We start from the raw sequence: 26,440 nt of genomic DNA, 5'->3' as shown, positions 1-26,440 counted from the left end.
AGGATGCAGATGTAAAAATGCCAAATTTGGAAGTCGACACTTTGGAATCCGGTACTGATTGTTTGGAACTAATACTATGTAACTTTCTCAAGAAAAAGTGTTCTCTGAAAGTGTTGACCGGTGACATGATTTCTGTGCGTCCTATTGAGGGAGAAAAAACGACAAACGACATTTTTGTGAAAAATAGAATTAACTCTCATTTAGCATAACCAACTCCAATCTTGAAGTAGACATTTCTGAACCCCCTGAAACGACAGAAACTAACAGAAAAAGTACCGGAACCTTAAATATTTAATGATTTTATCAGATATGATCGACTTGAGAATTTTACGTTTCATGCCTGCCTGAAATGAACTGGTTATTAACGTAAATCCAGCGATTCAATGCAGCAACTCAGCCAGCGGCCAACCGACCCCTTCCTTACAGTACAGACGATTAGGTCATACCTTTTACCTCATGAAAAAAAAGAAAACCAGAAAATATCTTTAGGTGACCCTCGAAAAGAGTGATTAATTGCTCCTGAAAGAAGTTCATAGCATTTATTGTAAACGTGTTGGTCTTTTTAATGCAAACTTTTCGCTTGGCCGCTTTTGCGCTTTTCTGCTAGAATATTTTTTGACTTCTCAAGTGACTTTTTCACGCTTTCGTTCTTCATTTTTGAGTGATCTTTATTGCTCTCACTTGTTGCTAAAATAAAAAAAATGATTGCAGCATAGCAAAAAGAAGGTCCTTGTAGTCGGGTGGCTTCTGGTGCGGAAGCTGGAGGTCCAGGCAACAGCCCCTGAAATCAATTGCCTCGCCTGTCGTTCGAGAGCAATTCTTCCGACATTAATCGGTTTTTGTTTGATCACTGGCAATAGAAAAAAAACCCAACTGACCGACGAATAGGCTCTTTATATGATCACAGTTCAGGCGTCCTGGCACGCAAAACTGGATACTTGGTGTAGCAAGCTGAAAACACCGCGCAAAACCGCCAAATTGATATTTCAATCTCAAACTTGAAGCCTCAAACTTGAAGCCTCAAACTTGAAGCCTCAAACTTGAAACCTCAAACTTGAAGTCGAGATTTTTTCACGCCAAAAAATTTTCATTAAAAATTCTAAAAACCATGGTGTAGCTATTTTGTTAAATACCAACAGGTATACTAATTTTTGCAGTACTTATAACATGAGAATAACGTTTAATTTATATTACACCAGTGCAGAGGTACATATGATCCTTAAATTTTTGTGATTTTTCCCTTGGCGCGGTTCCTGTACAACTTGCCAAAACTTGGAAATCCTAATCGGAAATTTTAAATTTGGAAGAGGATGCACGTGGTTTTTACTCGTCACTAATAGGCAATTTTCGTGGAACAAACATACTTTAATCTACGCCCAAGTTTTTCTCAAGTATTCAAAACAATTATAAGCATCGCAGTTCTTCAGGTAAAAAGTTTTAAAAGAATATGTCTCAATATTCAGCTTTATTAGCTTTCGTTTGCTTACAGTTCAGATCAGACAAAACTAACTGATTAAAAATATTCGAAGTGACTTCGCATTTTCGTTTTAGAATCAGCCTGTGAAATCGTGAGTACTATACCTGTGTGTCCAGAAAAAATTCCTATTATTTTGCCACTTCAGACAAAACCTTAGATCCAGACAACAATGCTTGCAGACCTGGACATTATTGGAGCCCCAATGGTCAACGGAACCTTCTCGCCCTCTGACGACCCTGGAGGAGGTGGGGGAGGGGCAATTGTCGGAGGAGGTGGAGGGGGAGGTAACGAGGGAGTTCTCCAAGGAATAGACACCTGGTGGGCCAAAGTGCTCAAGGTCACAGTGGGGGGACTGATGACAATGTCTATCATTTGCATCATGATCAACAGTGGTTAGCTATTACGACTCTTCTACTTTAGACCTGGTCATTAAAAGGATGGTTTATATGAAATACCGTTGGATAATTTCAGCGCATTCAGCGCACTTCTCAAACGAGTTTTGCGCTGAAAAATCTGACAAAGCACCAGCAAAAACCATGAAGTCCAGTTGATTGATCCGCCTCATTTTTTTGGTAGATTCCAAAGCCAACAAGACGAGTCGTGCGAGACAGTGTGCAGCACAGAACGTTCCAAAATACGTCTTATGTTTTTCAAAAATTTTCTCAGCTTATCAGTTTTGTTATGCTCACATCGAATCATTTTTTTGCTGAAGCAAAATTGATTGCAAAATCTTTGCAAAACTGAAAGATACTCAGATTTAAATAAGTTTGATTTAATCTTTTAGGATATCAAACCACAAGCATTGTCCCTTATTTTGCATTATAAAGCAGCTTTTCAGGAAGTTGAATATAAGTGAGAGCGATCATTCGCAGAGAAAATTTGTTGTTCCGACCCACTTTAGTGGGGGAGGAACTATATACTCAACTGGGTTTTTTTGTTCAGACAACTTTGTCCGATCGATATAATCATCGTAGAGAGTTGTGAGTGTTATCATTAGAAAGCTCCTCCAGCGTAGAATATGGAAATAAAAAGATTTTTTCAATTTTCGTTTTCTATAGAGTTATCGATGCTAAAATTTTGTGATTATTAGACGTAACTCAGCTATTTTTATTCACATTTTCGCAAATTTGGACCAAACTTTTGTCAATTTTGCCAGAATTTGTTAAATTGTTATATCTAGTTTTTTTTATTTCATCTCTAAAGATAGAGGAAAGTTGCTGAATTGTTCAATTCTAGTTTTCTGGCTTAAATTTATGCTAAATTTTTCAAAGTTCAGACATTTTCGTCGAAAAAATTGCTTTCTAAGCACACTTGCATCAAGTTTAATGGGAGTAGACACCTTTAAACTGCGGTCATATTCATCTTAGGCTCAAGAAGGAGCTAAATGTACTCCCGTTGGCTTTAGGTGTCTTTTGGAATTATAGTTTTTCTATTTTTTACAAATTTAAATTCGATAATCATACAAAATGCATTTATTTTTGACAAATTGAGAAATTTTGTTTTAAAATTCATCTAATTCGCAACCATTTAAAAAATTGAGTGTTTTTTTTAGAGGTGCATTAATATCTGGGCCGATCTTGATCTCAACATGGATTCTTACGATAAAAAAGTTTTCAGATTTTTTTGGGACGCGATTTTTTTTCAAATTTTTTCCGCCAAGTAAAGGTTTTTTATTCAACTTACTTATCAAAATTTCAAATCAGCGCTCAATTAATGACAGGTAATCAGTACAATAAACGAGGCCCAACTAGATCATATGGTTTCAGAGGTTAGCTCATGGCTTTTATAACTCAGACATATTATTTTCGTAAAAATTTTGTGGACTTCTTGATTTTTGCTTTCCTTTGTTATTTTTTGTAGCCCAATGACCTAATACCCCCAATTAAAGATCCAGCTGGTTTTTCACGAGGCATAGTGAACCTAAAGATAACACTTTCAGTTGTTATCTAATGTTTGCTATGGTTTGAATATATTTAATTTAGATAATGTCGGTGATTTTTGAACGTCGCCACTATTTCACTTTATTTGTCTCACTTTTGAGCGCATTCTCAGTGAAAATAGGAGTAAATTAATTTCCTGTGAGTTGTAAAATAATCTGGTTAAGGTTTTATATTCAACTAATGGTTTTGTTGTTTTGATACTACGCGTTTTCTTTTTTATTTTTTAGCTTAATTTCATACTTTGTTTCACAGTTCCTTTTGCTTCATTTTCGAATTATCATTTTTTGACAAGATCAGTTGAAGCAAAATCATAATATAGAAAGTTCACAGAGTTGAAATATGCGTATCTGGATATTTTGTTCTTGAATTGTTTATGGTTTTTGGGCTTAGACAGTTATCTCGCAAAGTTTTGTAGATTTTCTTGTTTTTGCCTAGGTTCATCTTTCTTTCTGTTGTTGTACGCCATATAACTGATAACGCTACGTCTCAATTTCTTGCCCCGGACGTATAACTCAAATCCTGGAGATAGGTTTCAGTTTATAGAAGTTTGTTTTCATGAATTTCAAACAAAATTTTTTAAAAAGAGGTTTTTTTCAGTGTCTCTTTTTTGCTTTCATTTTGTCGCCATGTAACTCAATCTGATTAAATAGAACTGTCAAATTTTTGTTGATTCAAATACTTTGACGCTTGGTTGTGTTGTGACTCATTGATTCGAACATTCAATTTCATAAAATTTTCGAGATTTCTATTTTGTTCAAACTTTGGGTTTTTTGTTGTCAAGTCTACGTAGTCCTTTTATAAGGAAGACTCGTTGATTTTTAAATGAGAAGAAAAGTAAAGATATACTGTTTGTGCCGGTAACTTCTTATAATTTTTGTGCCTTGACCAGTGTGGTTTCGTAAAATTGTTTGAAATTTTGTCTTCTTTATGTATTTGTTCTTATTTTGTGGGGTCGTGACTTTCTCTCATTTTTAGCAGGCCCAATTGGCTTCCTGAAGTTTTGTCACCTAATCAATCGCTTTTATTTAAATTTTAAGTCTGTTATGACCTTTGAAAATATTTCTTTTCAAAAACATATTTGGATTTTTGTGCTTCCTCTTTTTTTAAATTGTTTTTTGGTCGGATCATAGCTCAATCTCTGTAAGCGCTGGTCACATCTCGTTTCCTATGAGCTATATTTTAATCTTTGTAACGATTACAGCTCCAAACATTTGCTTCTAGGCTTTTTTATTGCTGTTACTACGAGATTTCTGAAAATAATTTTACTTTTTGAAGGATTGTAAAATAAATTAACGTTAATCGTTGGTCACATTGGCTGTGAAATTTTGAGGAATTGAAGCTTGGATCACATTGACGTGTCTCATTTGCTTCCTTTCAATGGATATATGAGTGAAAATTTTAGTGATTTCAGTTGATATCTAATGGCATTATTAACTGTGAAATTAAATGTTTTCAAAAATAGAAACGTATTTTTGAACTCCGTTTTTTTGGTCGACCTGTTAACCAGTTATATTGAAGACAGGTCCCATATCTTTTTTTTAACGAAGTAGAGGCTAAATCGTAGTTTTTAGGTTTTTTCTGATGCGAGTTTGATTTTTTAATGATTTTTTTTATTATAGACATCAATTTTTGGTCGTAATAATGTTTGTTGTTTGATTTTTAATATTGTCCTTATCAGTAGTCCTGCTATCAACAATTTTCATCGGCCCTCTAGCTGGAGTAACTGTATTCCAATCGTTGTTTATTGAACGATATCTATGTTTTTGAAAGTTTTCTATCTCTTCATCGTTTGGTAGCCAATTAAATCAAATGTGGATGAGTGGGGTCGGAACATTATGTGCGTGCGCTCATTACCGAGCCTCCTTGTAATAAAAGCTTAGAAAGCCCAATTTGATGAAAAATATGCCTGCCGGACTTTTTTTTACCATTTAGTTACAGTGAAGATCCAGTTTAAAGATTTCTCAAAATTGAGAACGGAAATCAATAGAATAATAGAATAAACAAAAATTAGAGTTGTTGATTATGTCTAGTTCGGCATCTTTCAAATACATTCTTGTTCGGATACTTTCAACTATAAATTATTTTGTGCTATTTATGGAAGGTTTTCAGTTTTGAACACACAAAATCGAAAACAATGGTGTTCTTTTCTATAACTGAAAAAAAAGATATTACGAAATTAAAATGTTTTTTGCGTTTTTGATAGTGAAAAACGGACATTTTTCTTTTAAAAAATTAGTTCACCGCGGTCGAATCTGTAATTAAATGATTCAGTCAAATTTGGGTTTGTCGGTGTTTATGTGCGTATGATTTTATTATGTTTTATGTGCACCAAGAACAATTTGAGAAAAGTTTTAACTGTTGACAAGGGGACAAATTTTTCTTTTTTCTCTACTGATTTTTTCGTCTCTTCTTGCAACAAATTCCATAGCCAATTAGAGCCCAAAAACAATTGGAGTAGTCAAAAGTGGCTGTCAATTTACACCAATTACAAAGTCTTCTCCTCCTAAAAATAATGATTTCATTACTCTAGTATTTCCTATAAATCTGACTGTTTGTCCAAACGAGACCATTTACAAAGCTCTAGCATCAATTTTGAGCCGAAAAGGGGAGGGGGGCTGAACAAATATTTTCTGTTTTTTCCTCCAAAAGGTTGTCTTTCTTGTTTTCAGGTTTCTGAATGACATTTAAAGTACAATTCCGTGTTTTGTCATATTAACTACTAAAATTTTGCAGAGTAGCAATGAGAAATGGCTGGAATACACAGCAAAATTGTATACATTATTATATAGAAGTACAAATTTTTGCTTTTCAATTGTTTTTTTCGATATGAATTGTTTTTAGAGGCAAATTAACACTCGTTATCTTTTCACGTCTTTTAACTTTTTCTGTTTCCTGAAAAAAGTAAACTGGCAGCTAATGGAAATTTTAATTTCCTAAATCAGGCGAAGTATCAAGAACAATCAACAGAATGTAGTATAGAGAAACAAAAAAATACAATTTTTGTCGTTCTTGCGAAAACATGATATCTGTTTTTTATTTATTAAAAACGTCATATACTATATTTAGTGATTTGGATAAGATCATCTTTAAATCAAATTCCAAATGAAATGTGGGAGTTGAGATTGAATTCAGCGCAGGTGGTCAGATAAAATTTTTAAAGTTTTTTTTAGAAATAATTTTTCTCATCTTCCATTATTGAAAAATATAATCTGCTCGTGCTTTTTAATGTATAATTGGACAATTCAAAACTTATAGGTTTTCGCTGTTCCAAAAATCAGTTCGTTTAGGATGCCAGAGAAAATCCCTAAAGGAAACAAAAAGTTTGACCTTTATTTGGCGTTCTTCTCAAGTATTTCCTGTTTTTCTCATACATAAGTATCGGAAAATTCCTTGGATTTGGACGTTGCGGTATGTGTCTAATGCTTTTCGAAAAAAAAAAACAAAATGTAAAAATTAGAAACTGATTGAAAGAGAAGAGAGATGAGAGATGTAATCAAGAGAAAATGATATGAAGTTTTTTTCTTTTTTAATAGAAACTTTATTGTCTTTCAACACTTCAGTCCACATGTGCTACACTCTCATGAAGTAAAAAAAATTATTCCCAAAAAAAATGTCTTTTTTGATGTTTAGTTTATAGGAAATCTGTCTTTTTGTGTAGGCACCCACTGCTCAGTGCGCATATCATTACGCATACCATTACGCAACCCAAGTGCATCTGCTAATTTTTATACGGCAATTTTTTTAATCATTATTTGGGCCGATCTTGATCTCAACATGAATTCTTACGATAAAAAAGTTTTCAGATTTTTTTGGGACGCGGCCTTTTTTTTCAAAATTTTTCCACTATGTAAAGGTTTTTTCATGCAACCTACTAACAAGAATTTCAAATCACTGCCAAATTAATGACAGGTAATCAGTACAATAAACTACGTCCAACGAGATAATTTGGTTTCAGAGGTTAGCTCATAATTCTTGACATATTGCTTCCGTAAAAAATTTATGGACTTCTTGAATTTTGTTTCCTTTGTTATTTTTTGTAGTCACCTGACGTAGTATCCCCAATCAAAGATCCAGGTGGTGTTTCACGAGGCATCTTGAACTTAAAGATAACTCTTTCAGTTGTTTTCTAGTGCTTGTTATGATTTAAAATATATATATTTTAAGAAAATGTCGGAGATTTTTTGAAAGTCGCCACTATTTCTTCTTATTTGTCTCAACTTTGAGTGCATTCTCAGTACAAATAGGCGGAAACCGAATTCATGTGAGTTGTAAAATAATGTTGTTAGGGTTTTACACTTTTTACTGAACTATTTTGTACTGAATGGTTTCGTTGTGTTGATACTACGCGTTTTCTTTTTTTAGTTTTTAGCTTAATTGCATATATTGTTGCAGAGTTCATTTTATTTCATTGTCGAATTATCATATTTTTGACAAGACCAATTGAAACAAAAACATAATACAGAAAATTCAAAGCGTTGGAAAAAGGCGTATCTGGATGTTTTAACTGTTTTTGTTGAATAGATTATGCTTTTTGGGCTTAGACAGTTATCTCGCAAAATTTTGTGATTTTTTTTTGTTTTTGCCTAAATTTATCTTTCTTTCTGTTGTTGTACGCCATATACCTGATAATGCTACGTCTCAATTTTTTGCCTAGGACGCGTAACTCAAAACCTTGTGATAGATTTCAGTTTATGGATATTTGTTTTCATGAATTTCAAACAAAATTTTTTTAAGAGGTTTTCTTCAATGTCTTTTTTTGCTTTCATTTTGTCGCCATGTAACTCAATCTGATTAAGTAGAACTCTCAATTATTTTGTTGATTCGAATACTTTGACGCTTGGTTATGCGTTGTGACTCATTGATTTGACCATTCAATTTCATAAAAATTTTCGAGATTTCTATTTTGCTCAAAATTGGGTTTTTTGTTGTCAAGTCTACGTAGTCCTTTTATAAGGAAGACTCGTTGATTTTTAAATGAGAAGAAAAGTAAAGATATACTGTTTGTGCCGGTAACTTCTTATAATTTTTGTGCCTTGACCAGTGTGGTTTCGTAAAATTGTTTGAAATTTTGTCTTCTTTATGTATTTGTTCTTATTTTGTGGGGTCGTGACTTTCTCTCATTATTAGCAGGCCCAATTGGCTTCCTGAAGTTTTGTCACCTAATCAATCGCTTTTATTTAAATTTTAAGTCTGTTATGACCTTTGAAAATATTTGTTTTCGAAAACATATATTGATTTTTGAACTTCCTCTTTTTTAAGTGGTTTTTTGGTCTGTTCATAGCTCAGTCTCTGTAAGCGCTGGTCACATCCCATTTCCTGTGGGCTATATTTCATTTTTAGTAAAGATTACAGCTTCAAACATTTGCTTCTCGGCTTTTTTATTGCTGTTACTACGAGATTTCTGAAAATAATTGTACTTTTTGAAGGATTTTTTATAAATTATAGCGTTAATCGTTGGTCCCATTGGCTCTGAAAATTTGCGCAATCGAACCTTGGATCACATTGACATGTCTCAATTGCTTCCTTCCAATGGAGATATGAATGAACAATTTATTGATTTCAGTTGATATCTAATGGCATAATTTTGAAATTAATTGTTTTAAAAAATAGAAAGGTATTTTTGAACTTCGTTTTTTTTGGTCGACCTGTTAACCAGTCACATTGAAGACAGGTCCAATATATTTTCTACTGAAGTATAGGCTGAATTTTGGTTTAGCTTTTTTCTGATGCGAGTTTGATTTTGTTATGATTTTTTTAATAGAAATCGATTTTTGGTCGAAATAATGTCTGTTGTTTGATTTTTGTTATTGTCCTTACTAGTAGTCCTATTATCAACAATTTTCATCGGCCCTCTAGCTGGAATTACTATATTCCAATGGTCGTTTCTTGAACGATATGTATTTTTTTGAAAGTTTTCTATCTCTTCATCGTTTGGTAGCCAATTAAGACAAAAATGTGGATGAGTGGGGTCGGAACATTATTAGCTTTCTTGTAATAAAAACTTAGAAAGCCTAATTTTAAAAAATATGACTTTCTGACCATTATTTTACCATTCAGTTACAGTGAAGATCCGGTTTAAAGTTTTCTCAAAATGGAGAACGGAAATCAATAGAATGAACAAAAATTAGAGTTGTTGATTATGTCTAGTTCGGCATCTTTCAAATACATTCTTGTTCGGATACTTTCAACTTCAAATTATTTTGTGCTATTTATGGAAAGTTTTCAGTTTTGAACAACCAAAATCGATAACAATGGTGTTCATTTCTATATATGAAAAATCGATATTACGAAATTAAAATAATTTTTGCGTTTTTCTGACAATTTTAATTTAAAAAATTAGTTCATCGCGGTCGAATCTGTAATTCAATGATTCAGTCAAATTTGGGTTCGTCGGTGTTTATGTGCGTATGATTTTATTATGTTTTTATGTGCACCAAGAACACTTTGAGAAAACAGTTTTAACTGTTGACAAGGGGACAAATTTTTCTTTTTTCTCTACTGATTTTTTCGTCTTCTTGTTACAAATTCCATAGACAATTAGAGCCCTAAAACAATTGGCGTAGTCGAAAGTGGCTATCATTTTACACCAAGTAAGAAGTCTTCTTTTCCTAAATAAAAAAAAATTGCCTTCATTTCTCTAGTATTTTCAATAAATCTGACTGTTTATCCAAACGAGGCCATTTGCAATAAGCTCTAGCATCAACTTTGAGTGTAAACGAGGCGGGGGTTGAATAAATTTGACTCCAAAGGTTGCATTTCCTGTTTTCATGTTTTTGAATGCCATTTAAAGAACCAATTCCGTGTTATGTAATAACTACTAAAATGTTGCAGAGTTACAATGACGATTGAGGATTTTTTCTGTTTTTCCCTCCAAAGGTTGCCTTTCCTATTTTCATGTTTTTGAATGACAATTAAAGAGTAACAAAAAGTAACAATGAGAAATGGCGAGAACACATATCAAAACTTGTGCACAATATTATAAAAAAGTATAAAGTTTTGCTTTTGCCAATTTTTTTCAATTGAATTGTTTTTTGGAGGCAAATTAACACTCGTGATCTTTTCACGTCTTTTAACTTTTTCTGTTTGTTGAAAAAAGTCAACTGGCGGCCATTGGAAATTTTAATTTCCTAAATTAGGCGAAGTATCCAGAACAATTAACAGATTGTTTTATTGAGAAACAAAAACATTACAATTTTTTTTCGTTCTTGCGAAATTATGTCTGTTTTTTTTTTACTTATAAAAACACCATATACCATATTTAGCGACTTGGATGAAATTATTTTTAAATTAAATTCCAAATGTAATGTGCCTGTGTTTTTTACTGTTTAATCGGATATAGGTTTTTGCTGTTCCAAACATCAGTTAGTTTAGGATGCGAGAGAAAATCCCAAAAGGGGATATAAAAAATCCCAAAAGTCGGATAAAAATTTATTCTTTTTTTCGACTTTCTTAAGTGTTTCCTATTTTTCTCATACATAAATATCAGAAAAGTTCATTGGATTAGGACGTTACGGTATATGTCTACAGCATTTCGAAAAAAAAACAAAAGTAAAAAGTGGAAACTGAAAGAAAAGAGAAAGATGAGAGATGTAATCAAAGGAAAATGAAATGAATATTTTTTCGTTTCTCAATAGAAATTTTGGCGCCTTTCAACTTTTCAATCCACATGTTCTATACGTGCTATACTCTCATGCAGTGAAAAAATTAAACACCAAAAATAGCTGACAATAAAGTTAATTGTTTTTGAACTCTGTCTTTTTTGGATATTTATTTTTATAGGATATTTGAGTCTTTTTCTGTGTAGGCACCCCCAGCTCAGTAGGCATTGTAATTACGCGCCCAAGTGCATCTGTTAATTTTTAAATGGTAACTCTTTATATAACACAATTTTAACTAGGGTGTATGGAATTTGTTTTTGTTTTGCTTTCAATGAATATTAAGTGATCGGGTACAATTGCAATTATTTAATTTATTGGCTTTTTTTTGTTTGTAACAATTATTAAAAAATAAAGGTGTAAATTTTAGCATGTCGAAGGGCTGCAGTGGCAGAAGCAAAAATGTCAGAAATTTCTCTATGCATAGCCAGAAGTTGACTTCCCAGGTTGAGGTCCAGACCCAAAAATGCGCTATGATCAGACCCACTTGAAGCACACCTGCGTATTCATGCTGAAATAACAAGGCCTGGACAGCAGTTTGAGCGCAAAATAGTCTAAGCAATGGTCTGATTTAGGTCTGATCATAGGTCACTTTGGTTTGGAAGGTCAATTCAGAGCTCACTTAATCTGGATGATCTGATCAGAGGCGGATTCGAGCGCACTTGAGTCTGATCAGAGGCTGTTTTTAGCGCAGTTGCGTCTTATCAGAAGTCAGGTTGAACGCTCTTGAGCCTGGACACTTTTGCATTTTTTTTGTTCGGATGAGCAGGTGATTACTCTGCCACTAGCTACAAAAGGATATCTGTTGTGACCAGAGACTCATTTGGATTCCCTTGCCTTTGATCAGAACAATCAGGACGAAAGAGTCCAACCGCTAACAAATGTTCGGTTCTTTTTTAACATAGAAATTGCAACTGTAAATTCCGAAGTTTTTTTACAAAAAACTGACAAAATTCATCTATGATCCCGGCGAACTTAAGCAATGGCATGCAAAATTTTCAATTAAAATTTCTGTAAAACCTTTATTTCAAAAAACACTTATAAAAACACTTGTAAAAACACTTATAATTTTGATTGGACTATACTGAATTTTCTGCTGGAGACCTCAGTTTTCATGACATGCATTTATTATAACGATACTTAAGTCTCGTGCGTGTTTAAGTATAGTCTCTGATCAGAGGTCACTTTGTTGTGGAAAATCTGATCATGGTCTGTTTTTAGACTGGACTATTCTTTCATAGTTCAGTCTAAAAACAGACCATGATCAGAGTTTCCACAACGAAGTGACCTCTGATCAGAGACTATACTTAAACACGCACGAGACTTAAGTATCGTTATAATAAATGCATCGAATTTAAGTCTGATCATAAGCGCACTATAGTCTGGTCCATGGTCTGGGTACGTTTTGATCAGAAGTCATCTTGGTCTGGATAGTCTAATCATAGCTCTATTTGGGTCTGAACCTCAACTTGGGTTTCAAGAACTTTCCTCAATTTAAAACGTGCTCGTTTTGTATTTTAAGTAAGGTTTCATGACTGCTGGGTTCACATCGAAGTCGTCGATAAAACCATTTTAACTGCCACGCGATTCCCGGTAATCTTTAGAAGCTCGCAGTGAGCGCAAGAAGATTCACTTAACCTATACGTAAAAACATGAATTTTCAGGAATCAGTTTGCGCAAGTGTGACGTGTGTCGCGTGCTGAGGAGACCCCAGGGTGCTCTGATTGGGTTCCTGTGCCAATTTGTACTCTTGCCACTTATCACATTGGGCATATGCAGGGCACTCAATGTACAGGAACACACTCTCATGGCTGCTCTCATCAACAGCTGCTGTCCAGGTTACTATGAAAGAAATAATCAGGATTAAGTGGAACTGCCCGAGTTTCAGCTGCATTTAGCCAGAAAATCAGATCCAAACTTGAGTCGAGAAAAACGCCATCTATCGAGATCATGATCAATGATTCCAAACATCTATCAAGATTCCAAACAGACGATATAACGTCTTGCAAGATTCTTGCAAGATTTTCGAAAGATCTTGAAAGAATAATTTTTTCGTGCACAACCTTAAAGTTTTTGTGGCATTAAAGTTTTAAAATCAGAAAACACACCTATGATCATAAAAATTTGATAAACCAATTGAACTGTGTGCGATTGCACATAAGTTTCCGACCCCGCTCATTCACAGTTTTGGCATGAGGAACAGATAGAAAAACACAAAAATTCAAGTAATTTTCAAAAAAACTGGTGTATGAACGAAAAGATAGCCTCCCAAGCAAATAACTCAGTGGAGTAAAACAATGATGCATAAGATTCCAAAGATATGCCAATATTAAGAAAGCGAGCGGAGACGAACGGCAAAATCAAACAACAACAACAACACACTACATCAAAAAATTTATGTCCGTTTTGAAAACAAAACTTAATAACAAAGTCAAAATAGCGTCAGATAAAACTGAAAACAAACAAAATAACTTGTATTTCAGCAAAAAAATGGTTATTCACCAGTTCATAATAAGGCTTGGTAACAATGAGACAAAAAAGAACAGAAACTTTAAAGTTAGAAAATTCGCTGAATTAAAAAAAAAAATTAGTTTTAAAGTAATGAAAACCATTAGGAATCAACTAAATTATCCCATAGGTTTATAGGTACCGATGCTTCTATTGAACGGAATTAAGAACTGTCGGTATTCAATTTTTTATGCAGTTACAAAAAGAACAACAAATAGACAACAAACAGAAAACCAATTAAAACTTGCCAGAAAATGCTTTGGAAGCCGTGAAGCCATACTTTGGCCCCCAAAATTTGTTCGATCAATTGTTCGAACACTGATAATATATTATGTGACCGCTCTTTAATTAAACTAAGTAACTATTAGACAAAAAAGAACAAAAAGTAAAATTATGTAACAATTGTTTTTTTTTTTTTCGAAAAAAATTTGTTTCCAAAGACATGAAAGCCATTAATTACAAAATAAAAAATTTCAATAGCTTCGTCCATTCTTCCAAAAGAAGCCCTTGAGACCTGCAATTATCCAGAATATTTATTATGTCTACAAAAAAAACGTCAAATAAAGCAAAAATAAAAAATTCATTCACTTTTTTTTGTGAAAAACCAGTGTGAAAGCCAGTTAAGTCATAACAATTTCTTTAAAAACAGTAAATTTGTGACACCAATCCCTTTTTACAGCTTCTATTGACCAAAATATTGTCATCTTTAACTTTAATTAACGAGACCAGGTAACAAACAGACAATAAAAGGAACAAAATTTCGAAGTTGAAGTGTTTCTTTTTTTTTTTTCATTTTGGAAAACAATTGTTTTCAAAGTCATGAAAGCCATCATCTATCTTCTAATATCAGAACATCGACTCATCTACTCTTCCATCAAAAGCCAATCAAATCTGGTCATTTTACAGGAAATAAATACGACTAAAAAGACAAAGTAAAAACGACAGTTAAAGACAAAATTAAAAATTTCAATTAAATTCTTCGAGAAAGTATTGTCGAAGCGGTATAGAACCACAATCTATATCTTTAAGGAGTAAAATATTATCAATTGTGCGTTTTTTTGAACACAAAAATTCTGATATATGAACTGCCAATAATGTGATAATTTGAGAAAACTAGAAAACATCAAAAATGGGCAAATACATAAAAGTTAAAAAAAAATTTGAAATCTAGTAGTATCAAAGCCAGAACACCATAACTTAAGGCGTAAAACCGCAATGAAGACTAATTTTAAATTCAGCAGAAAGAGGAAGCACTGTTTGATTGCTGACACTAAGCAACAAGTTGACCAAACTTAGAGAAAAATAGAGGCGAATTTCAACAAGAAATTTTTTATTTAAAAATCAAATATTTTAAAAGTCAAAACGAACATAAGCTTTCCAGCAATCAACTAGATAAATTATTTTAGAGAAAATTAGGAAGCCAATAGGACCTATCACTAGTGAGCTTTGATTTGAAATGTTCCCTTATTTAATTAATAGAAAAATATCAAATTTTTTATATAAAAGACCGACAATGACAATCCGAATTTTTTTGCATTGTAACGGTCCAAGATTGGTACAAAACTAGTCCTGCTAATGCTGATTGTCCATTAGGAATATTTAGTTTTTCGAATGTCATTGATATAGATATTTTGTTATTTAAAAAATCAAAAATAAATGCTGCGTTTTTGGTAGTCAACGAATAAAGTTAGCAAAAACGGCAAAGTTTTAATTACAGAGCACTCTCAAAATAAGTTGAAGTAGAATTAGCTTTCTTTTCACTCTACAGAGATTGTGTTAGTGGGTGTTTGGGTGTGCACTTCCTGCAAATTTAATCAGAGTGAACTAAAGAAACTTATTTTGTGCTGTTTTTGAAGAAAAGGTCTGAATTTTGTGACATATTTAAGCCGGAATTTGTCACAAAAATTCAATGAAAAAAACCAACAATATATTTTGTCTTTCAACGTAAAATCAACAACAATTTCTTGAAAAATTTTATTAATTTTTATCAAAATTGTCGAAATTTTAGTCAAAAATTTCAAAAAAAGGTGAATTAAATCAACGGAATTCACTCTAATCTCTCGAAAGCTTAAACCTCGATATTTCCCTGTAAAAAACGAAAATAAAAAAAGTTAATTCCATATTCTACTCTGGACAAGCTTTCTAATGATACTAGTCGCAACTCTCTACGATGAATATATCGATCGGGCAAAATTGACTGAACAAAAAAAATCCCATTTGAGTTTATAGTTCCTCCCCCCCCCCCTCAAGAGGGGTCGGAACAAATATTTCAAGTTTTCAACAGTTTTAACAAAACGAACGTGATCAAACTAAGTGAAAATGAGCGAACTTCAGTTACAAAATGGGTCAAATATAGTGACCATATGCGTGAAATTTATTTACCAAAACTTTTTGTTAGTTACTTTAGGCGTGTCAAAGTGCTGGCTTTTAGAGTATGAACTTCACTGTGCTGATTGGTGACCATTTTTTCACATTTTAAGCAATTTGCTTCCTCCTATGTGTTTTCGTGTTTCATTTTGTTAATCTGGCTGAAATCGAGCATTCAATCGTGGTTCGCATGAGTAATTAAGCTGCAGAGAACTTCAAACTGATAGCTCATAAGTCAGTGTGGAATGTTTTTATTACAACTGAAAGTTGTATAAGGGGTCTAGCACGAGAACCTCAAATTAAAAAAGATCTGAGAGAGAACAATTAGATTCTTAACGGTTATGTACTATCAAGTGAAGTGAAGTGAAGGCCGAGGTGGTTTATATCACCCTAGTCAAGCGGTGAACTTAGTAGGGAGCTGGACCATGTATTTAAGTAGGGAAATTACCCCCCCCCCTACACACACACACACACACACACACACACACACACACACACACACACAAACACACACACACACACACACACACACTCACACACACACACACACACACACACACACACACCACGACTCTGTTGGTCTTTTCTTGGGGTTGATCTCTCAACTAGGGTATTTGTGTTTAGCAGTTACGTTCTATCAATCTCTTGAACTGTTTCCGTTGTTTCAGGTGGTGCAATGAGCAATTTTCTGACCAATTTAACCAAAGGAGACGTGGCTCTCAGTGTCAGCATGTCTTTCTTCTCCACAATGTGTGCATTTGTCACCATGCCACTCACCCTCTTCGCATTCTCCACCTTCATATTCCTCCCTTCCACCCAATCCACCCCACAGTCCACCTCGTCTTCTGCTGCCGAGATTGGAGATGGTGGCGGTACACATAGACTGAAGCCGCCATTTGCACAGATCGCCGTGTCATTAGGTAGACTTGTTTGAGATTAGATCAAAAGGCTCCTTTATTAATGTCGATAATAGCCAAGCACTCAAGTGGTCAAGGAATTTAAAATCTTGCAAGAATCTTGCATGCTATATTGCAAGCGAATACCTTCTTCTTGCAAGAATATTGCCTCTACTAAGTTTTGAATCATCTTGCAAGACCTTTGCAAGACGTTGAACCCAAATTGCCAATTTCTGCTTGATTTTGCTTTAAAACAATTTCTTCATATTTATCTGTTTGAATCTGGGGGTTTTGGGAAACAAGTAAACAGCCTTCGGAAAATTTAATGGAAACAATATAATTCAACAATTGCAGTATAATTTCTTAAAAATTATCTGTTCAAACTTTTTCTTCCAAACTCCATATTATCATTACTAAATAGTTGAAACAATGTGGCACTGAAGCTAGCCATAATAAATCTATTTCTTTGAATAAACTTCAGTGGTAAACTTTGATCACTAGACTTTGAACGCTTAAAATTTGAACAATTTCCTGAAGACTTACAAACCCTTTGAATTGTGATATCTCATTTTATCACTGTACTGGAAGTTGAAGACAACTTAAGCGTCAATCTCAATGCAGCTGTAACAACTTCTCAGTTAATAAAGAACTTTATTATTTTGACTTCAAGTCACAAAAACAATTGAAATTGTCTGACCTAAAACCAATCCCAGTCAATTCCGAACGGTGGCTATCTTGCAGGATCTTCAAGATAAGCATTTTTCTTGCAAAAAATGTGCAACAAAATAATTCATCTGGTATTTATGCAAACAATTAGAGGATGCTATAGCAAGACCAGCATATGACGAGAAAGCTGTTTTTGATCGACATTCCAATAAGTATTAGATTTGGTACTAAGTAAACGCTCAATTTTGCATCTTCTGAGCAAAATTCAAAAAAAATGAAGGGGAAGTTAAAATTTTACTTTGCGAAACCAGTATGACATGTAAAAAATGAATTAAAAAACAAATAACAGTTACAGCTAATTAGAATTTTTTGCGGAGATTCCATAAAAAAGCTCTTTTGAAGAACCTTGACTCGATCAGTTTCTCAAATAACGGTCGCATAAAACCGTCAAACATCATGAATTCATTTTTATCTAGAACTGGTACCAAACGCTTCCACAACGGCCTCTTCACTAATTTTCCGACAAAATTTAACAAGATGGATTGTTTGGGAAGCGGCTCTATATCATATCCCGGTATATGTTATAACATTGAAAAAGGATTGTTGACTTATCACTATGACGAGAAAAAGAAACAAATGAAAGTTTATAAAAAGTTTTCAATTTGCGTTTGTAATTTTCGAACAATTTATTTTGCTCATGGGAACAATAAATGTTCTTGCATAGTTGGCAGTCCTTAATTTGTTCAGTAAAAAGCAATCTGATTTGATTGGATTTCACATATATCTCTTAAATATCATTCAACTACATCTCGGAAAATCTCGGCGCAAAGTGAAATAAAAAATATAAGGTGTCTATAACACCCAATGTTTAACCGAAAGAAAAATCTTGAACGATTGCACTTTGTCTTACAAGATCTTGCAAGATAGCAATTCTCTTCAAGAATCTAGTGGCAAGACATCCCTCTGATCTCGACTATGGACGGCTAAAAATAATAGTTCTCAAATTATCGCTTACAGCTGCGCAACTGGAAAGAAACGACTGCTAGCTTATTACAAATTAAAGGGGAGTTCTGCACAGCTCTTTCAATCTGCTTAGCGGAACGCTCTTAATTGCTCTAAATTTTTGAAAATCAGTCCCCATAGTGACTATCAATCTATTCACTGTTTCTCTTCAGTTACCAAAATAAATGGAAAAAATATTGTGTTTGGATCTCTGCTTTCTTTGTGAATTTTGAATTCAGTATCTGCTGATTATTTCAGTAGTTTAATAATTTTGAATTCGTATGGCAAAACAATAATGTTAGTGATGTTTAAACGTATAACTTCCACTTTTCCTCAATTAGCATTTTTTCTCTTCTTGGAAACATTTCCTTTTTTCTTTTTAATTTCAAAGCTTTTTGAGCAGAGCTTATGACTCGTGTCATTGATTGCATTGATTATTTTCTCTTATATTGTAACGCTGCGAAATTTTGGTTAGTGTCAAAATGAAAAGAGCCGCTGCATTAAAATACACTATTTTTTACTGCTTCATGACCTGAAATCCAAACTTCACGGTGAATTACATTTCCTTTTATACCTGTCTTATAAAGCATATCTAAGGCGTTTTTTATAATCTCGGTTATTTTAACGAAGTTATAGAAGGCTCAAATTAGGTACTTCGAAGCTTTTTACGTACCGACCCTCAGAGGCGGCAAAGAATCAACCAAATTTTAAGGAGTCACTACACCTTTACTGAACTCTTAGAGCCTAACCGTTAAGATTTTGAGAACTAATTGGAAGCTGGTTGGAAGTTTCAAGGTTTTTCTTGTTTTAGGGAAAAAAAGTTCTCCAAAACCTCCCTATAAGAAAAGATATTATATTTTTTTAAAATCTGAAACATGTAAATTAAACTAACCACTTGGTTAATGTTACATGTTAGAAATTTATTAATCAAACATAATCATTATCTATTTCATAACAAACTAAGGTTTGGTTTTCTTAAAATAGTTTGATGAAAAATATGTTTGAATCCTGCAGCCCTTCTGTCTATTGGAACTGTTTCGTGTCGTGTAAGCATTTCGTGTCGTTCAAGTTGTAAATTTTTGTTTAAATTTGGTCATCGTCGTTTCCTAATTGTAACAGAAAGCGTATTCCATTTCGAGTAAATTTACGAACAATTAAAAAATTTATCCATTTTGACTTACATTTTTGTTCTAAGAAAAGGTTATGGGTTCAATTGTTTGCAATAATTGGCACGTTTTCTAAAAATCTGAAATGTTTATTAGAGCGATTTCTTGTTTGTTGGAGAATATTGAAAATTTCTATTTAATGACACCCGTGTTATTTGGAGCTCTTCTGGATGAATTTTAATTGCTCTAAATTTTTGAAAATCAGTCCCCATAGTGACTATCTAATTATTCACTGTTTCTGTTCAGTTAAATTTACGAACAATTAAAAAATTTATCCATTTTGACTTACATTTTTGTTCTAAGAAAAGGTTATGGGTTCAATTGTTTGCAATAATTGACACGTTTTCTAAAAATCTGAAATGTTTATTAGAGCGATTTCTTGTTTGTTGGAGAATATTGAAAATTTCTATTTAATGACACCCGTGTTATTTGGAGCTCTTCTGGATGAATTTTAATCTCGAGAAGTAGATCTCTGTCAGAATGGTATTTGGTTTTCATAAAGCAAACTCTTATGCCCCAGTAAATCTGATTGTTAATTCTGTCAATAGAGTACGATGGTAAATTTTGAAAAACAAACAGCACTAAAATCTAAATGAGACAAAACTAGTGATTTGAGAAAAATTTCTTGTTTTTTACGGAACCTGATAACGAACTAAATATAATGATCTGATTGCTGAAGCCATTTTACTGATAACCTTATTCAGTTGATTTTGGTATGTCAGTTCCCTATCAATTATTAAACCTATATATCTACGTTATTCAGATGATTCCAATCGGTGTCCCTTGAAATTGACAGTTTCAATGATGAGCAATTTTTTATTCCTGAAAACCATTAACTCCGTTTTTTCCTCAAAGTTTAACCTGTTTTTTTCATATATTGATCTGTCTTGTTTAATGTATCTTCAGCTATTAGATGCAAATTTGCTTCATTATTTGCATGACATAGAATTGCTGTATTGTCGGCAAATTGTAATACATCACAATTCGTTGATACAGCTTCACTGAAGTCGTTGATATAAAATATAAAAATTTAAGGCCCTAAGACAGTTCTGTGATGAACACCGTGATTTATGAATTTTTGACAACCGATTCTGATTTTGCTATCCCATTCTTTACACATTGTCTTCTATCCCAAAGAAAGGAGTTTAACAAGATTCTTGCCTTCTCTCCAGTTCCATACCTTTTTATTTTGTTCATAACAACATTTATTGATATTGAGTTGAAGGCCTTTGCTAAGTCTAAAATAAGTTTGCCAGCAATTTCGTTTTCGTCAACGCATTGGTTGATTTTTTTACAGTTAATGAAATGATTGTATCGAGACAAGACTTTTGCTTTTGAAATCCGAATTGACTTTGTTGTACAAACCATTAAGAGTTATGTGGTGAGTTAGTTGTTCAAGTAGTAATTGCTCAAAAATTTTTGCTAGAGTTGGTGTGACTGATATGGGTCGATAGTTTTCTGGTTCTAGTCGGTTTCCTTTCTTACAAACAGGTGTAACATGGGCTGTTTTCAAAATATTAGGAAACGGGTTTTTGTTTATACTTTTATTGCCGACAAATGGTAAATGAGTTCCAATAGACAGCTTACTATCTTTTACGCCCATGCTGGTATATAGCCCCGTCCGGTCGATTTATGCTTAGGTAGATTATCAATGACATTATACAATTCTTTTCTGGTGACTGGTCGGAAGCTAAATCCCAGTCCCTCAAATGTAAGGAAAGAATGATTTTGGAGAAAAGTCTTTGCCTTTGTATAATCCGAACCCCGCAAAACAGTTTTTAAGAATACTGGCAATCTTTCTGTCATCCTCAACAAAATGACTACCTTCCACTAATTTGTCAATTTTTTCTATTTGACTGTTGGAGTTGATCCTGTTTTTGATGAATTTCCATTGTTCTTCTGAAGGTGGTAGCTGCTGGAAAAACCTCTGTATAATCATCTGCAGTTTTTTTTCAGTTTTCTATACACTGAATTACGTAAAGATTTGTAAATATAATAAATCTCTGGTTTTGGCTTTTCTTACACGCATTAAAGAGACGGTGTTTTTCGTTTATGAGACCACGTAATTCTTTTCTCAACCATTGCTTTTGTTATTTTGGTACTACTTTCTACCAACTTTAAGGGTGCATGACAACTCAGTAAATTTTCACAAATGTCGATAAATTTCAGAAATATTTCGTTAGGCTCATTTATCTGGTACATAGGAGACGAATCTTGGAGCGCAATGTCATGATTGAAATTTGATCTTGAGTATTTCATGGTATTTTGTATCAGAAACTGTCTTTTCTTATCACTGTGATCTATCTTTATTGTTGACTGATATACTATTGTGAAGTGATCAACTCCAAGAGTCGACTCTAGAACAGTGGCTTCAAAAAATTGGTTCTTCGAGAAAAAACAGTGATCAATTAACGAATATTTTTCAACATTTGTCTATTTTGCCTCCGTTTCATTAACGTAACATAGCCCATTGTTTGCTGTGAAAACATCAAGTGGCTGTCTGCCTTTTGCGCCTAACAACTTTATGTTGTAATCTCCGTAGAAAATTAGATTATCTCTATACGAATAAACATTGGAGGGTTCTACACTTATTTCATCCAGAAAAAAGTTAGAAAGATTTATATTGGGGCAGTATGCCACATTAATGAGTAGTTTATGTGTTAAAGGTTTACCAATTTCAATCACCCTTGACTAAAAAAAAACATCTTTTGATTGTGTTGGGAGCCAAAATACCTACCCCTCCGCCTCTGTACAAAAGTTAATGATGATCTTGGTTGGTTAACGAAGTGATGACTATTGCACAGACAAAACTCGGGAATGTCCGTTTTTCATTTATCCATGTTTCGGTAACAACTAGGAAAGAAGTTTCATCAACAGTTTTCAAAAAGTGAGACAGTTGCTCATGTTTATTGTTGAGGCTTCTACAATTCATTTAACAAAACTTGGGAAACTCCAATTTTCTCCCACACCCACCATGGTAATTTTCAATTGTTCTCATATCCAAATTTGATTGACCTGGGTTTCTTTCAATGTCAACAATTTTTTGTAAAATAACTACAGTGATTATAGGAAGATATTTTATGCTAAATTTTCCAAAACATAGTAAAAAATTTTTGATCAGATCAATTTGACGGCAGTTAGGTTTTTTAAGTTTACATAAATTGGAGTGACTTTTGAGAAACTCAATCTTTTCTGGAAAAAAACTAAACTCAATCAAAATTAAAACCAAGATAAAATTCACCTACGTCTCAAGTAAAACATTTTGAATGATTTCTAAGAAGTCACCCAAATGTATCAGAATCCAATACGATTGTTGAATTTATCCCATCCATCTTTCATAGGTACAAAAAGATCTTTGCGCTCTGGTGGAATTGGTTTCAAAGAGACATCGTTTTTTGAACAATTGTAACCAATCTTTTTCAAGTGATTTCTCAGAGTTGCTACCATTTCATTATTTCCATGTAAATTAGGGTGAACACCATCATGCCTTATATCTGTGTTTTCTAAGTCATAATTCAGGACATTTACTTTACACGACTGAAATTCACCATTAAGTTGATCGGCTATATTTCTGACGTCCTTGTTGTATGCATTAATTTCTGTGTTATTCACATCTCCTCCATACAGTTCATCCTTTACATTCGGTATTTTGCAAATGGCAACCTTATGTGGTTTGAATTTTGTTATACATTTGCCTACCAGGTCGCCAATTTGCTCTGCTGCTTTTTTCTCTCAGTACCCTGATCAATAGTGTTATGCCTAAGGTGAAATATAAGGCTTTCCGACTTTGTTCCTTTTGAATACGAATCAATAGTACTGTTGATGCCATTTATGGCTGCAGATGGGCAGTGCAGTTGTCTCCATTTTGATGTCGGATACTTTGGGTTTTTATGACAAAGTCTTAGTTAAACAAAGCAAAAAAAGATGTTGACCTGAAAAGAAAAAAGACTTGTTTGATCTCACCGGCTGACAAAATACAATAAGTCGAGATAGCTCCAGTAACGTTTTCAGATAGCAAGTAGAATACCCAATCAATTGTCGATAAAATTGTTTTCCAAAAAAGAATTTATCTTGTTTGATAATATGAAGATTTGTGAAGAAGTCTATACTGAGCTTATATAGCAGTTAAGAAGGGTAAAGTTTTTCAAAACATCGCATGTGTTTTAAGAAAAATCCATGCCGCTGACTTCTAACTTCTAACGTCTAATCTCGCGTCTAATCCGGAATTTTTCGGTATGCGTCATACTTGTTTTGTTTCAGCGTCCCTGTTGATTCCCTTACTAATCGGCGTCCTCCTGAAATACTACAGACCCGAAGGCGCCCGCAAATTCAAAAACGGTGCAAAAATCTTCATAATGATATGTCTAGTCGCAAGTGGCATTATTTTCGCACTACTTTACCCGAACATCTACTTTGTCGGAGCACGAATCATTCTCTCGGCACTACTCGTGTCTTCGTGTGGATTCACACTCGGATACTCACTGGCTCGGGTTGTCCGGTTGCACGAGACACAATGCCGAGCTGTTTGTTTCGAGACTGGGTTCCAGAATGTGGCAATAAGCTTTGCGGTCATTCAGCTCAGCTTCCCCCATGATGCTGATGAGATGTTTGCATTCCCACTTTGGTATGCTACAGGTTAGTACTAGTTATTGTCTTTTTAATTATCGTTCATAATATGTTTTCATCGCTTCTATTGTTTTTTAGACTATGAATATAAACTATGGGTATACAAAACTTTGGAGAAAATATTTGAAGCATAAAATGCAAATATTATGATAAAATGCAAATATTATTAATTTGATTAAAGCAAAACGCAAGCGTTTAAATAATAATTCCAGCAGAGAAATTAATTATATCTGTTTGTTCAGTAAAATAAGCAAGTTAACAGAAGTTTTGCTGAGTAATATTTTTCCAGGAGTTGGTGCTTATTCCGCGATAATCGTGATCACCTACATGTTCTACAAAAGATGCACTGGCGAAATACAGAGTCCCCAATCGGACGAGACATCCAAAAGCTCTAAAAGGAGAAGTCACCACAAGAAAATAAACTCTCAAACTGTCCAGTTGGTGACATTCCCATCATCAGAAGATATCAACGAAGGAGTCCATTATGATGACGATCAAGAATGTCGAGGACATCACCAAGAGGAATCCTCAATTGACGACGATACCCAACATCGTCAAGATTCGAGAGAAAACGAGTCACCTTTAGTAGGCCAGATTGCGGAAGATCAAGAACCGGAACTTGTGTTGACCTTTAGTAGTGTTGCGCCCGGAAGCCGCCAGATATTTAACAACTCGAATAATATCAGAGTTCTACAAAGTATGAGTGTTGAGAATGTATAATTTAGCTTATAGTACGTAATAACGTAATTTTATACAAACTGTTAGTATGTTAATTGAGTTTGAATTCTATGTAAAAAAAATCCTCTCCACATAATGACATTTTCCCCAAAGAAGACCGACAAGATACACATCCATGAGAAAACTATATATTGGAATGTGAAACTAGCAAAAACGTTTGAAAAAAGTTGAGGTAGTTTCACCTTGACTTTACTTTAAGTGGTGCAGCACTCTATCTTGTTCAGTTTGCGCATCGTAGCCAACTGTTGGCGCAGGACGGCTTTTTACGGAGAGAAATGGGCTTCTATAATAAGCTTCTATAATAACAATAATAAAGAAACCGTGAATTACTGTGTTTAAACCCGGGTCGAATACGAATGGTTAACCTGTGAGAACTTAAGTTTCCTTTAAGTTCTTACAAGACGATCGATCGCTTGCAAGTTTTTTGTTCAAAAACTTACAAGATCTTACAAAAAACAATTCAATTTAGGAGTTCTTGCAAGTTAACTATTCGACTTACAAGTTCTTTCCAGGTAACCATTCGATTAATCAGTTCTTACAAGTTAACCATTCGGCTTATGTTCCTACACAATTGCAAGGAGTAAAAGTGGTTACAACATAACTTCTCTGCCGATAATTTAGCCAAATAACAAAAAGAACTTTACAAGACATGATTATAAACAGGTTGTTAAGACAAACAAGGTAGATTCTCGAAACTTGTGAACTGAAAAAAAATTAGGAATGTATAGAAAACATGGTTTAAAAATTTTTGAAAAAAATCGGCTGTAGAAGATCAGAGTTCAATCAAATTCAATGCGGGCAAATCATTATAGAAAACTTTTAAAAGCAATACGGAAAAGTTTGATTGCAAAAAGACCTCTTGAGTTAATAAAATTGAAGTAAACGCGTTCTGTCAACTTAGGAGGCAAGATATTTTGTTACTCAAACTGAGCAACTAACTCCGACGCGCTTTCTACGGTAATGTACAGTTGAATTAGCCAATGTTGAGCTTGACGGCAACAAAGTTGCAAGAAACTTGGAAGTTAGGCGTTCGATTAGCGAAATCTTACAAGTTAATCTCTCGTCTCGCAAGTTCTTACAAGTTAACCATCTTTTGCAAGAAACTTACAATTTCTTACCAGTAAACCATTTTTTGCAAGAAACTTGCAAGTTCTAACAAATTAATGATTCGGTCTCAACCCGGAGAGTCGTGTGTAAAGTTTCAAGTATGTTGTTTTTAGTCGTGCGTAATTTTCCAGTCAGTGTGTTTTATATAGTAAAATATTAGATGGGAAATTAACAAGTCTTGACACTTCAAGATTGAAGAATAATTAGTCTAGAAATCTATCTTGAAAGGGCGTTTAAGTGAGCTGTGCAAAATATCTACGAGATTATGAAATTGGTTGCAAACACGGTGCCC

At 33.7% G+C, this 26,440-nt stretch overlaps 1 protein-coding gene across 1 annotated transcript; it reads left to right on the top strand.

Annotated features, from left to right (window-relative positions):
• Nucleotides 1-666: 666 nt before the first annotated feature.
• Nucleotides 667-25,117, top strand: LOC142339812 (ileal sodium/bile acid cotransporter-like). Its single transcript, XM_075390096.1, has 5 exons — nucleotides 667-1,869; nucleotides 12,737-12,910; nucleotides 16,616-16,867; nucleotides 23,938-24,312; nucleotides 24,593-25,117. The coding sequence occupies exons 1-5, from the start codon at nucleotides 1,647-1,649 to the stop codon at nucleotides 25,021-25,023; spliced, it is 1,455 nt and encodes a 484-aa protein (XP_075246211.1). The 5' UTR covers nucleotides 667-1,646; the 3' UTR covers nucleotides 25,024-25,117.
• Nucleotides 25,118-26,440: the final 1,323 nt, after the last annotated feature.

This window comes from Convolutriloba macropyga, chromosome 5 (assembly GCF_964194025.1).
Source record: "Convolutriloba macropyga chromosome 5, txConMacr16.3, whole genome shotgun sequence".
NCBI classification, from domain to species: domain Eukaryota; kingdom Metazoa; phylum Xenacoelomorpha; order Acoela; family Convolutidae; genus Convolutriloba; species Convolutriloba macropyga.
The sequence above is the reverse complement of the archived record's forward strand: the minus strand, read 5'-3'. Positions and strand labels throughout refer to the sequence as shown.

Coding starts and splice junctions, on each gene's coding strand:
- LOC142339812 (XM_075390096.1), top strand. CDS start 1,647: ATGCTTGCAGACCTGGACATTATTGGAGCCCCAATGGTCAACGGAACC. Junction 16,868..23,937: donor ACAGATCGCCGTGTCATTAG/GTAGACTTGTTT, acceptor GTTTTGTTTCAG/CGTCCCTGTTGATTCCCTTA. Junction 24,313..24,592: donor CCCACTTTGGTATGCTACAG/GTTAGTACTAGT, acceptor ATATTTTTCCAG/GAGTTGGTGCTTATTCCGCG.